The 12,967-nt window shown below is 51.7% G+C and overlaps 1 protein-coding gene across 1 annotated transcript in view; it reads left to right on the forward strand.

Moving 5' to 3' along the window:
- EXOSC7 (exosome component 7) overlaps positions 1-2,614 on the forward strand; it is a 35,856-nt gene extending 33,242 nt beyond the window's left edge. The window contains exon 8 of the mRNA XM_011222637.3: positions 2,365-2,614. Coding sequence (XP_011220939.1) covers positions 2,365-2,469 — 105 coding nt within the window. The 3' untranslated portion in view covers positions 2,470-2,614. The remainder of the gene's footprint in view (positions 1-2,364) is intronic.
- Positions 2,615-12,967: the final 10,353 nt, after the last annotated feature.

Below are 12,967 nucleotides of genomic sequence, written 5' to 3' on the forward strand. Positions count from 1 at the left end.
GCCTGAAAGCCCCCCGTGGCAGGGACCCCCTGTGTCTTCCCAGACTCACCTTCCCCTGTGTCCACCTCGACTTTCCAGAAGTCTTGGAGGACTCTGACACAGACCGACTGACTGACTGAATTGCCAGGAACAGAGTTAGCTGAACCCAGGTGTTTTGCTTTAGGTAAAAGGCACATGCAGAGGTCACGCTTAGTCACAGGCAAGGTTGCCACGCATGCTCTTCCTTCATTCCTAGAAACAGTGACTTTTCTCTGAAGACACTAAGCATTTAATGTCCATTTTCTCTTTCATCGTCTTACTTGAAAGCAAAGCTGGGCAGTGTATATGGTGTCGTGAGTTCAGACACGAAGATGCACTGTCCTCCCTATAAGTCCTGGCTCTGGGCCGCAGCTCGTGCATCTCAGAGAGAGGGTGACAGCAGCGGTGGCGCCTGTCGCTGCGCGTGTCGTGAGGAGCCAGCGAGGGTGTGGAGGTGAAGCAGACGGCGCCGTGGGGGCCTAGCCCGAGTGCTCAGTGGATGCGTCCTCCTCGGCGCCCTGAGCTCAGTTGTCTAGCCCTGTGTGGCAGCGGGTGTTCTTCGTGGCCGGTTGGTTAACTGGCTAGTTTTTTAAAAAAAACAAAAACACTTAAAATACTTGATAACTTCTACCAGGGGCCTCTCTAGAAAACTGGCTTGTATTGGAAAGAACTCTTTCCCCACCCCCTGGAGAGCTTTATGAGAATTCCAGTATGTAAAACAACAAAAGTTGTAAGTGATAGAATGTATCGTGCACTGTGTGTCCAGCACCCTGTTTTTTAGGGCTTTAAATGTATTATGTCATTTAGTCCTCCACCGTCGTGTGAGGCAACTACTGTTGTCATCCTTCATTTTACAGACGTGGAAATTGAGACCTGTAGCAGATAAAGTCACTTGCCTACGGGGTTCCCAGCTCATAAATGCTGGCGCTAGGATTCAAAACCAGACGGTGCGCTTCCAGAGCTGTCCCCCCGCCCCTGCAGCCACACTGAGCTATTTTAACCTTATACACCGCGTCTGCTGGGGCTGCCAGAGCTCCATCTGGTGAGCTGGGCTCCCTCCTCCTCTGGGACGCTGCGAATGCGGTCTGCAGACTCTGCACAGGGGTACCGTGGCCCCGTCTCACTGCTCTGGTCTCACCCAGGGATGCAGCCATCCGGAAGTGCCTGCTGTGACACATTAAACGTCGGGGGTGGCTGTGCAGGCTGCCACCGCCAACCTCTGCTGTTCGCATTCCGACCTCCCAAGTCCCGGTGTCCCGCCTGTCTCATCCCCTCTTATCCTTGCTCCCTGCCTTCATTTATATGGACAGTCAGTATCCCTGTCTGATCGACTGACACTTTTTCTTTAATTGGTCACTTCCCACTTTTAGACTGAGATCTTTTCGTGTAAGTTTCCAGTAATGCTCAGAGTCTCATCCTGTGTCACAGTGAGGGGCCAGAGGAGAAGGTCCCTGGAACTGGGAGGATTGGGGCGGGGGTCAAGGCCGGGGTGTCTTTCTCCCTGACGTTGCTGAGAGGGGAACCGCGCGGCACAGCAGAATTAACACTGCTGTGGAAACACGGAAGACTTGATGAGGTGGGGACTTATGGTTGGTTCCTCAGAGTCTTAAAATGATTCGTGAGCTCAGACACGGTAACAGTTTCATAAAGAAAGATTTTTGTATATGAGTGTTTTTTTGAGGGGTCCCTGTGTGGCTCCTGCATAGGGGCTAATTAGAAACTCGGTGGGTTGTCTGACCTCTTGACGTGTCTTTTTCCAACGTTGCCTGCCCTTAGCATCTCTGCATGGCAGCAACGCCCGAGACCCTACCCAGGGCTCAGCTCGGGCCCATCTGAACAGCTCTGTGTCGAGATTTGGTGGCAGGTGAACGAGAAAGTGCTTGTTCGGACATGTCCCCAGAACCATCTGTTCCTTCATTAGCCAGACTCTCCGTTCCCTGTGGCCTCCCCCTGCCTTCCCACCACACCACACTGCAGTGGGACTTGGCAGTCGCCGGGAACAGATTTGGTTCACAATTTTGCTGCTTGTTGTAATGGCAGTGGGAGTGCTAAGCGTGAGCTAATGGCCGAAGCCGCCTTTGCTGCTTCCTGCTGGCTGGCTGAGGGTTGGCGAGGGGTTTTTTTTTTTTCTTTGTTTTTATTTCTAGGGTGGAGATTTTTCCAGGGTGTAACTGCTCTGTTGTGGTGGTTGGGGGTTTGTTTTCCACTTGGTTTGGTGCACTAAGTAAAAGCCCCGTAAGCAGATGGAATGTGTACCGTTCGGAACGGCTAGCAGGTGGAGGGAGGCGTCCCCGGTCCGGGTGTGTGCGCCTCACAAGCGGGTGTGTGCTTGCTTCTGTCCTGCAGACCGGCAAGCGAGTGGGCAAGGTGCTGCACGCCTCCCTGCAGAGCGTCCTGCACAAGGAGGAAAGCCTGGGGCCCAAGAGACCGAAAGTCGGCTTCCTCGGATGATTTGCACGTCAGCGCAGATGCGGGGTGTTTGGGTTTTTTTGCTTTTTTTTTTTTTTTTTTTTTGCCGCTGTTTGTATATATTTTTCTTACCTGTTATAAATTTGAGGCAACATTTGTACATGTAAAATTAAAGTATGTTTTCTAACCTGGCTTGGTACGGCTAGAGTTCTTCAGCAGCAACCCAAGGTGCCATTTGGTGACACCGCTCCCCCCCCCGCCGGAAAGTCTGGCCCTGGTCTAGCGACTGGCAACCAGATCCAGAGATCTGCTTCCAGGGAGACTCGTATATATCCTGCTGCAGGAGTTCAAAACAACAACAAAAACACTAGAATAAGGAGCTACCAGAAAAATGGTTTAAAGGAAATGCTTATGATACGTATTTTGTGAAAATTTCCCCTGTAGAACTTTCAAAATAAGAAACACACACACACACACACACACAGGGTTCATTCTCCTTGTGGATTTGGTGCTTCTGGGGGAGGACAAAGGAGGCACAGGCCTCGGGTACATGGCCATGGCTTCTACCTGGCTGATGAACCTTGCTGAGTCTTGGGGAAGCCCATTTCTTGCTTCCTGCCCTCCAAGAAATCCACGCTGAGCTCCCTAGGGTCCAGGGCTTAGTGGCCACTTTGGTCCTTGGCCAGGCGTTCTTATCACTCTTATTTTGAAATTGCTCTGGATTTTATAGCCACTCCCTGGTGTTTCGTAAGATTTCCTTGTTTTATCAGCACAAGAAGGCTGTTTTAGGAGTGTTGTCATTTGATTACTCAGCCTGCCTTCATACGCTGGGGACGGAAGGGAAGGCCATTCTTGATGGCCCCAGAAGACTCATCAGCCTGTATTCTACTCACAGCGCAGCGTGCTGGAATTAAGTCTCTTCAGAGGTTGAGCAATCTTTAGTTTTTTCCAAACCGAAACTCCCCAGTCAATCTTAAAGAGCCCCGGGGAAGAAGCTGATTCACGGAGGGCGAGTATCTCAGCCACGGCATTTGCTCTCCGCATTTCAGTTAGACAAATAGGGTGAGCAGTTAGGAATGTATTGCCTAATGGAAGGAACAGAATGTGAGTTCAAGCCTGGTTCCAGAGGTCCTGTCACGGTACCTTCTGCTGGTGTGGCCGAGGGCCATCCCTGTGGGGACAAACAGCTGCCTGCACTTGCACTTGGAGCTGCTGTCCTCTTGAGAACACAACCTGGGTTTTCATTGTTTTTACAATGTTTTTCCAGTGATTGTCTTTCCAGGTGCCATGACGGTGCTCCCGACAAGGCAGCAGTGAGCCTGGTACTCCTCCCCTCCTCCTGGCTGACTGCCCGTGATGGGACATTGACAGTGGTCAAGACGCAGCTAGAGTTTGAGTCAAACGTAGAAGCTTCAGTCCTGATGATGAAAGACATCAGACAGATGCGTCTTTGCCCGGCTGGGTGCATGACCGCTACCCGACGGGGCTGACCGCCAAAGCAGTTACAGTGAAAACGGAGGCGAGAAATCAGTTAGCATCTGTCTCTGCCACCACCTTTCCCAGGCCACCCCCGCCTGTCAGGAGCGAACATCACACGTGAAATGGAACCCCCCAATGAGCAAGGTCTGTCCAGGAGAGGCATTTATGGGGAATGTGGGATGACTGCAGCTCTTAGAATTAAGGAGGAGAAAACTGATGGCAGAGACTTGGGAAACTATTGTCCTGGAGAGACCCAGTGCTTCATCCACTAGAAGCAGAGCTGTCCTTAGTGGCCACTAAATAAACATCAGGGGATGCAACGTTACAGAAGATTCAAGTTGGTTCTGTTGCTTCTGTGATTTCTTGGTCTCCCAAATCATGTCCATCCAAGCCTGCAAATACATCATTGAGGATATTAGCCCATTCAGCCTAGAAGGATGTGCAGCCCCAAAGCGCTGGGGACTTAGTGCCTCCCGAGGGGACCCACAACCACTGGGGGGGCAGCAACCAGCGGGGAAAGGCTCCTCCATCTGATCCTTGGATGGGCAGTTCTGAGAAGCGTTCGGTACGTTCAGCAGACCACGTTGGTGGTGGCCATGACTGTGGTCAAGCCTTTCCTTCCTGGTTTACCCTCCCCAGTCCTTCCCTTCTGTTCCCTGTGGGACCCCCTCCCAGATAAACTACCAAACATGAGTCCTCGTCTCAGACTTTGACTGCCTGGGGAGTGACTCTGACTAAGCATTTGGTACTAGCAGTGGCCTTAAAAAGCAGACCCTCCAAATGGGTTTTGAACACAGGAGCAGTCGTTGGCCAATGGCCGTGAGGGCCCTGTGGGTGGTAGCAGGTGAGTCAGCGATAAACTAGGCCATCCTACGGTGTCATTGTTACCGAGACTTGCCTGTGGTGGGTTGGGATGAGGTCCAGGAGAGGAAGTGTTGGGTCCTGTGGAAGCTCTACCACGTGGACGCATGGAGTCAGCGGTAATTGTAAGAGTTGTTTAGTTCACTGGCTTCTGTTAACGATGAAAAGCCTTTGGAAGAAAAAAATAAAAGTCTCATCAGCCAACTATCAACTTGATGTGCGCTCTAAAAACCAGAGAGCCTTCACGGTACAGTTTAAAGAGATGGATCTGCAGCCACTGGGTAGGACGTGCTGACGTTCACCCCTCGGATTTGCTTGTGCAAGAGTGGCAGAGCCCCCAAAAGAGACAAGCTGCCTCCTGGGCTTGTTTCCCTTGCCAAAGTTAGGGCTTTTGTCAGGAAAGAAAAGGACTCGGACCTGAGATAAAGACGGGATCTTCGTCCCCAGCATTCCCCTGAAAGCTTTGAGCAGGCAGAAGCCCCCATCCCCTCGCTGAAGGAGAATAGCCATTTCTTGAGAGAAACAGACCACTTTCCATGCAGAGACTGCCTCAGGAGATGGTATTTGCCAACCTCTGCCCCACCTTCCCACGTTGTTTCCAGACCAATGACTAGAGTCCTGTTACAGCCCAGCCTGAGCTGGGAATTGCAGTCTCTGCTGTGGGAAGGAATAGATTACTTATAGAAATGATTACAAGACCTGGCTTGGCATGTACCAGGGAAATAGGAGTAGGAGTGGACCTGGAGGGTATCGGACCAGGGCCATAGCTGAAAAGGAGCTTTAATGTCCCAGTAAGGAGGTCCGAGTTGTTCCCAGTTCACTGCTGGGATAGCCCCCTGAAGTTGGGACCTAGTGATCACCTGAAGTAAAAGGAGGAGATACCAGAACTGAACACAGAAAAAGCAACAACTCTTGGGGCGCCTGGGAGGCTCAGTGGGTTAAGTGTCTGCCTTTGGCTCAGTTCATGATCCTGGGGTCTTGGGGTCGTGCCCCACATTGGGCTTCCTGCTTGGTGGGGAGCCTGCTCCCTCTGCCTCTACTGCTCCCCCTGATTGTACTCTCTCTCTCTCTCTCAAATAAATAATCTTAAAAAAAAAAAAAAAGCAACAACTCTTCTTAGAGATACATAAGAGAAATGAGGTCACAGAGCCAACCACTGGTCCCCAAATTGGAGAGACCAACAAACACAGCCACAACTTACTGGGAACCCAACCAGGGAGGGGAAACCTGAACTCCCAGAGGCAAATTGCTGGAGGCTCAGCATGGACAACTCAGGGGGACCCAGTCAACAAGGGCCCTCACACTTAGGTGAATTTTATCTCCAGGATCTCAACCTACTTCTCACAGTGAATTTCAGAGAAAACTCTCCTGCTTCTAGCAGGTGGTGAGAGGAAGAGGGGAGGGACCATTTTGAAATACACCGGAGCACTCTGTTCTTCACAAGGCCTGCCCTCGAGAGAAACTACTTAGCCAGAGCATACCTGACCTAGAGGAAGGGAAATACTCAGGCCCACTCTAGCCATCCTGTCCCACCTAGCGGTGTGTGTGTTTGTGTGACGGCGGGGAGTCAGAGTCGGAGAGCTGAGAAGCAGTGTGAGGTTCACAGTCCAGGGGCACAGGTACACTAAAAGACAGACCTGGCCCTACCACAGATCACTTCCCCGCCCCCACACCTCATCAGCACACCACTAAAGGCCTATTTACAGCAGTTCCTTTTACCCAGTGCATCATGTCTGGCCATGAATAACAAATATGAGGCGTACTAAAAAGCGAAAAACACACTTTGGAGAAAAAGAGCAAGCACCAGAAACCAGACCTGGCAGGGATACTGGAATTAACAGACTGGGAATTTAAAACAACTATGATTAATATGTAAGGGCTCTAATGGATAAAGTAGACAGCCTGCAGGAACAGATGGGAAATGTAAGCATAGAGATGGAAATCCTACAGAAGAACCAAAAAGAATTGCTAGGGAGAAAAACACTGTAACAGAAATGAAGAATGCCTACGGGCTTGTCAGTGGACTGCACATGGCAGAGGAGAGAATCTCTGAGCTTGTGGATGTATCAATAGAAACCTCCCAAAATGAAAAGCGAAGAGAACAAAGACTGAGAAACAGAACAGACTATGCAAGTGGGACAATGATAAAAGGTGTAACGTATGCATGGTGGAAATTCCAGAAAAAGTGAGAAAGGAACAGTAGACATATTTGAGACAATAATGACTGAAAAATTTTCCCAAATTAATGTCAGACACCAAACCACAAATCTATCAGTCGAATGAGTACTATGGGTGATTACAGACTGCTTCATCAGCTGGATACACATTTTTCTCAAGCTCACATGGAACATTCACCAAGATAGACCACATTCTGGGCCATAAAACACACCTTAACAAATTTAAAAGAGTGGAAATCACACAATGAACTGCTCTCAGACCACAACAGAATTAAATTAGCAACCAGTTACAGAAAGATAGCTGGGAAATCCCCAAATACTTAGAGATTAAACAACACGCTTCTAAGTAACACCTGGGCCAAAGCAGATGTCTCAAGTGAAATTAAAAAATACTTTGAACTAAATGAAGATGAAAGCACAGCTTATCAAAATTTGTGGGATGCAGCTAAAGCAGTGCCCAGAGGGAAAGTTATAGCATTTGAATGTGTGTATTAGAAAAGAAGAAAGCTCTAAAATCAGTCTGCAAAGCTTCCACCTTAGGAAGCTAGAAAAAGAAAAGCAAATTAAACCCAAAATAAGCAGAAGAAGAGAAATGATAAGAATGAGAGCAGAAAGCAATGAAATTGAAAACAGGAAATCAATAGAGAAAATCACTGAAACCAAAAGCTGGTTCTTTGAAAAATCCCACAGAAAGGAGAGATCATCAGAAGCCAGCAGGTTGTCGTCACCAACAATTTTCTTCCCTGGGGCCATTTGCCAATTCTGGCCATGGGCTGAGGACCAGATTTGGTGCACCCAGAAGGATCCTATGGGGGCAAAGGGGAAACCAGCCAAACGTCTGGCAAGATTGTGCAGGGCTAGGGTGATGATTTGGAAGGTTCAGGATCCCTAATGGCACAGCTGGGTTTACAGTTGTTGAATTCTTGGGCTGTCTGGGGAGGCAGGGAGTTCTAGTAAGGTAGATTGAAATCTGTAGTAGCCTATAGAGCTGATGGGGTTTTCTGTTTCTTCTTGTGTGACCTATTATAGCTGAAGACTCAGGTAAGTGCAAAACTGGGCTGAGCATGCCTAGTTCATCCTTAACAAATTTACACATCAGGTAATGTCTTGCCTCTGGAGTAGAGGGAATAAAGGGGCAGATGGAAGCCATGAGTCCTGAAGGCCCTGTGGCTTCTCAGAGTGGTCCTCCCCCTCCTCCCACACTTTTGCACGTTGCGCAGCTGCCTCACACATAGGTCTCCATGTGTTCCTTGCAAGGATCCCATTGTGTAGGCGGGGTCGAGATTACGGCCCCATTTTATGGACAAGGAATCCGTATCTTGAATAATTTGCCCCAAAGGATGCAAGTGCCAGGTCTCTGAGCTGGATTGGAAACCCAGGACTCCAGTTTTCTCTCCACAGGGACACTGCTGACCTTCAAGGACAGAACAACCAGGTAATGGGGGCCCTGTGAGAGCCAAGAACTTGGCTTGGTGGGATCTTGCCTCTCCCAGCATCGTGTGCCCCAGGGGCTGGCACACAAGGACAGAAGCAATACTTGTTGATTGAATGACAGCACCAGGCCAACGAGCTTTGCAAAGGAATGAATGACTTTCCTAATGAGGGTCACCGAGGCCAAGGTTATGGGCCATTTGTCTTTGTCTTTGACTAAGGGCTGAACTGCCTTTGCCATATTTTTGGAGCTGTGCACCCTGGACACTCTTACCTTTCAGGAGAGTGTGGAAAGTTCTCTGCCTCCATAGGCGGGCCACGTTCTTGTTGACACAGGACGAGCAGAACTAAACGGAAACAGCTGTGCGGGGCGAGGGGATGGGGTGGGGGATGGCTCCATGTCGGGCCAGAAGTCTGCATGTTGTTTGGGCTGACATGGGTGGGGTGGCCAGAGCTGGTTTTATATAACTCAGACTTCCAACAGCTTTGGAGAGAGAAAAAAACCAAAACTTGCTTAGAAACTGAAGTGTGCCTTTTAGAGCTCTCTTCGGATTTTTCTGCCTCTGGGCTTTGTTATCCAGATCATTCTTTGTGCAAGGAAATCGGCACAAAAAGACTGGCCCTCAAGGGCGATGTGTTCGTGCAGGGACGTGTCCCGGGAGGAGGGTGGGGCGGTCACTAGTGAGTATCAGCACCGCATTCCTGGCTGAAACCGCCCCGGACTTGCTGCTGTTCCGGCTGCCTGAGGCCTCGTGTCCGGGGCCCGCAGAGGGGAGCTTTCATTCCAGGAGCAGGAAATCCGTACACGCCGCCAGGGCTGTGAGCGAGTGCGTTGCAGGTGTCCACAATGGCGGTCCCCGCCTGGCCAGGGACAGTGGGTGGCAGATAAAGGGGAGCTGGATGTTTCATGGCTGTGAGCTCAGCATGGGCATGGTGGCTACAAAGAACCCGCGAATCTGCGTCTCTGAATGGTGAGCGGTCTGACCATTCGAGAACACGTTTCCTTCTGGGAGCTGCACCACAGTGAGGACTGTCACAAGCAGACTTCTACCTAAAGCTGATTTTTCAGAAAGTCGAAAAAATGTCCAGGAGCCATATTGTAGAGGAACGTGGGAGAGAAAGGAGAAAGGAACACAGAGGGGGACCACGATGGCCAATTTCAGACTTGCCCCCTTCCCGGCGTGCCCCCCGCCTCGCTGCCAGGGAACTTGGCCGCAGGCCGAGACTCACGATGGAGCCAGCTGCTTAGAGTGACCCCCTCGTTCCCGGAGGGTTTGAAGCAAGCACAGGGGGAGGGCGGAGAGGGTCAAGGGAAGGGAGCATCCCACGTTGAGGGGGGGTTCCACGCAACTGCAGCTTCTGACCTGCTTTTTAACTCCGAGGCCAGGAGTCAGTGGGCCACACGCATTCTTTGAGGCCTACCAAAGCCATTAAAAAATGCCAAAGTAGGGTCACAAAAATGGTGATATATTTTAGAGACTTAAAGATTTATTTATTTATTTGAGAGAGAGAGAGAAAGAGGGAGAACATGAGCGGGGGGAAAGGGGCAGAGGGAAAGAGAGAGAGAGAGAGAATCTCAAGCAGATTCCCCGCTGAGCACAGAGCCCAATTCAACAGGGGGCTCGATCTCAGGACCCTGAAATCATGACCTGAGCCGAAACCAGGAGTCGGACACCCAAATGACTGAGGCGCCCCCCAATATAGTGATATATTTTAAATGTTCACCTTTAATGAAAGTGTACTTTGAACTCACAGAAATATGATGCAGGGCAATGCTCTTCTCAAGACAGGACTCCCTTTTAAAGCATCATCCTGAGGGTGCTGGTGAGGGGTGCAAGTTTAAAGTGTGTGTTGAACTTGTCTTCTCTCAGGGCTGTTGCTGTATCTCCTCCCAATTGCTTGTAGAGGAGCTCTGTGTAGTGCATGCACACGTGTGCACACGCGTGTGCACGCACGCACATGCACACACACCTGTGAGAAGCTGCAGGGCGAGAAAACCACACACTGCTCACTACTTTCTAGAAAGCTCTATGAAAGCCTCCTTCGTGGAGAACAGAGAGGTCATTTACCAGGTTAAGTAGGAAAGAGTCACACTCCCCCGGTGAAGGTGTGATCCCACCTTGCTTGGGGGCTCAGGCTTCATGTGTCCCTGGTACCTCCCCGGGCCCCCCCAGTCCAGCCCCGCTCAACTGCCAAAGCATTCTCTCCACAGTGGGGTCTGGTCGCAGCCCTCCCAGCTTGGTTCCTTCTGTGTCCGCCGCGTTCTAAGGTGGCCTGAGCAGACTTTGAGATCGGCCCTGTCCACCTCTCTAGCTCGCTTTCTTTCCCTCCTCCACCCCCATTCGTGTTCAGGATCGAGAATGTGCGGTGTGCTCTCTGCCAGGAGCACTGGCCACATTCCTTCTTCCCTCCCCTCTCCTCCTCTCGGTGGCCACCCCTAGGCTGTGGCCCTTCCCTCCCCTGCCTCACCGCATTAGGTGCCCTGATGGCACAGTGGGCCCCTCACGTTGACCCCCTGGGGCCCAGGCACCCTGCGCAGTGAATGAGGGACTGATGGGGAGGCTAACAGGTCCAGGTGTGTCCTGGCGTGTCACGGCTCCTGCGTGACAAGACCCAGAGCAGAAAGGCCACAGCAGAGCCTTCCTGGGACCCCCTCCCCGGTATGCGTAGGGCAGGGCCTCTGCAATCAGGTGCATGAAGTACGTGGTACCTCTCGCCGCCGCATCATTGAACAAACTCCTTCCATGTCCCTGCCGCCCAAGAAGCAAGGTAGGAGAACCAGGAAAGCAAAGGAGTTAGTAAAAGAGAAAAGAACAGCACGCTTTTTTCTTGCCATGTGCTCCCCGCCCAGAGCTCAGGCAGCCAGGCTCTTCGGCCCCAAACTGTCTCCCCCGGGGCTCAGTGGCCCCTGTTAAGACCCTCTCCCACTCTGAGGATGGGAGACGTGGAGCCCACGGGCACTAAAGGGCTGGATGCTTGCTCCCGCCCTTGAAGACCACAGAGCCCCGGGCCAGCCCAGCCGGGGTGCAGACAGATCCCTCCCTAAATCCGACAGTGGGCTCAACGGCAGGCTCCCTGGAAGAAAAGCCCAAGTTACAGAGTATTGTATTTTCTTTGTGAACAGTCTTACGCTCACGGAAAATTGGCAATTCCCGTGTCAACAGCACTGGTCCCCCGAAGCATTTGTGAGTAAGGCGTCAGCTGCTTAGCCGGGCTGCACGATGTTTCTTCGGCAGGAATCTCATGGACGGATGGACGGATGGACGGATGGACGGATGGACGTGGTGATACGTTCCCATCAGGAGCTCAGGGGCTGCAGGCTTCCCACCTGCCCCGCGACCCGGGGTGCTTACCTGGGGCACTTGAGGAAGGAGCGTCTGCCAGGCTTCTTCCCCTAGAGGTTACTCGTTTTCTCTTCGTAAGGAAAAGTGTTTGCGGACAAGTGATCTGCATCTATGAAAATATCCTGTTCCTCGTCCGATTATCAGCTCATCCCCTTACATCTGTGCGCGCTCCGGGTTTCCTCCCTCGTGGTTGCTACCGCGACGCTGCTGACTGCCGGCCCCTGGGAGCTCCCCCAGGCCGGCTCTGGGTGCTGCGGGCATGTCCCCATCATCCCTTGAGCACCTGCCTGCTTTCTGGCAAAACAACTTGTTACATTTGCGAACTTTCCCTGCCCCGGCCCTGGAAGCAGGCCTCTCACCCAGATGCTCTGGTTCCTTTTCGTGGGAAGGTGGGTTGAGAAGCCAGTCCTTGGAGGCTTAGGGGTGCTGGGGGGCCTTGGAGGGGTTCCTGCTCCACAGCCCTCTCAGTGACAGCTGGGGAAAAGACGTGCACATTTCCATGTAAAGGCACAGGTTCGTCTTTATGTGTCGAAGGCCACGATCGCACAGCGATGGCTCTAATTGTTATCTTCCACCATAGGGTTCATTCTAGTTTTCTCCCTCTCCGTATTTGTCCCTCCCTTCTCTGATGATGAGAAACCTGGCTCCCACGGTCTGTAACAGATTGGCTTATTTGATGGGTGGTCCCCTGGATGTAACCTACCTCTTATTCTAGCCACCACCCCCCACCTCCCATGCGGGATCTCCTCTCCTTGCTCATACCCCAACGTTCCATGCAGGGCCTCTGCGCCCCCCGGGATGCCCCTCTCCACCCTGCTGGGCCAGGACGGTCTTTTTCTTCCTGCTCCACCTTTCATTGCACTCTGGGGTACCGTGGCTTCCCCCCTCCCACTGTGGTCACCTCTGGTTCAGTGTAGGATGGTGGAGAAACAGAAACATGAAGCAAGGTGAGGATTCCCTGGTATTTTTACCCAAAGAAGCACCAGGTGTATAAAGATGGAGCCACACAATCAGCATAACAAACATTCCACGCAATCAGGCAGTGAGCCCCAGGTCACGCTGTACAGTGACCTCGGAGTGTACCCGTTTTGGAGTCGCCCCACTTGGGTTCAAATACCAGTGCTGCCCCTGGGTAGCTGGGGCCAGTCCCCGAGCCTCAGTTTCCTCAAATGTAAAATGGAGAGGTGATGGCACTTCCCTCCTGTTGCTGGTGTGAGGCCTCCACGACCTAATGCCTGGGAAGGGCAC

Source organism: Ailuropoda melanoleuca, chromosome 4 (genome assembly GCF_002007445.2).
Source record: "Ailuropoda melanoleuca isolate Jingjing chromosome 4, ASM200744v2, whole genome shotgun sequence".
Classification (NCBI taxonomy): Eukaryota; Metazoa; Chordata; class Mammalia; order Carnivora; family Ursidae; genus Ailuropoda; species Ailuropoda melanoleuca.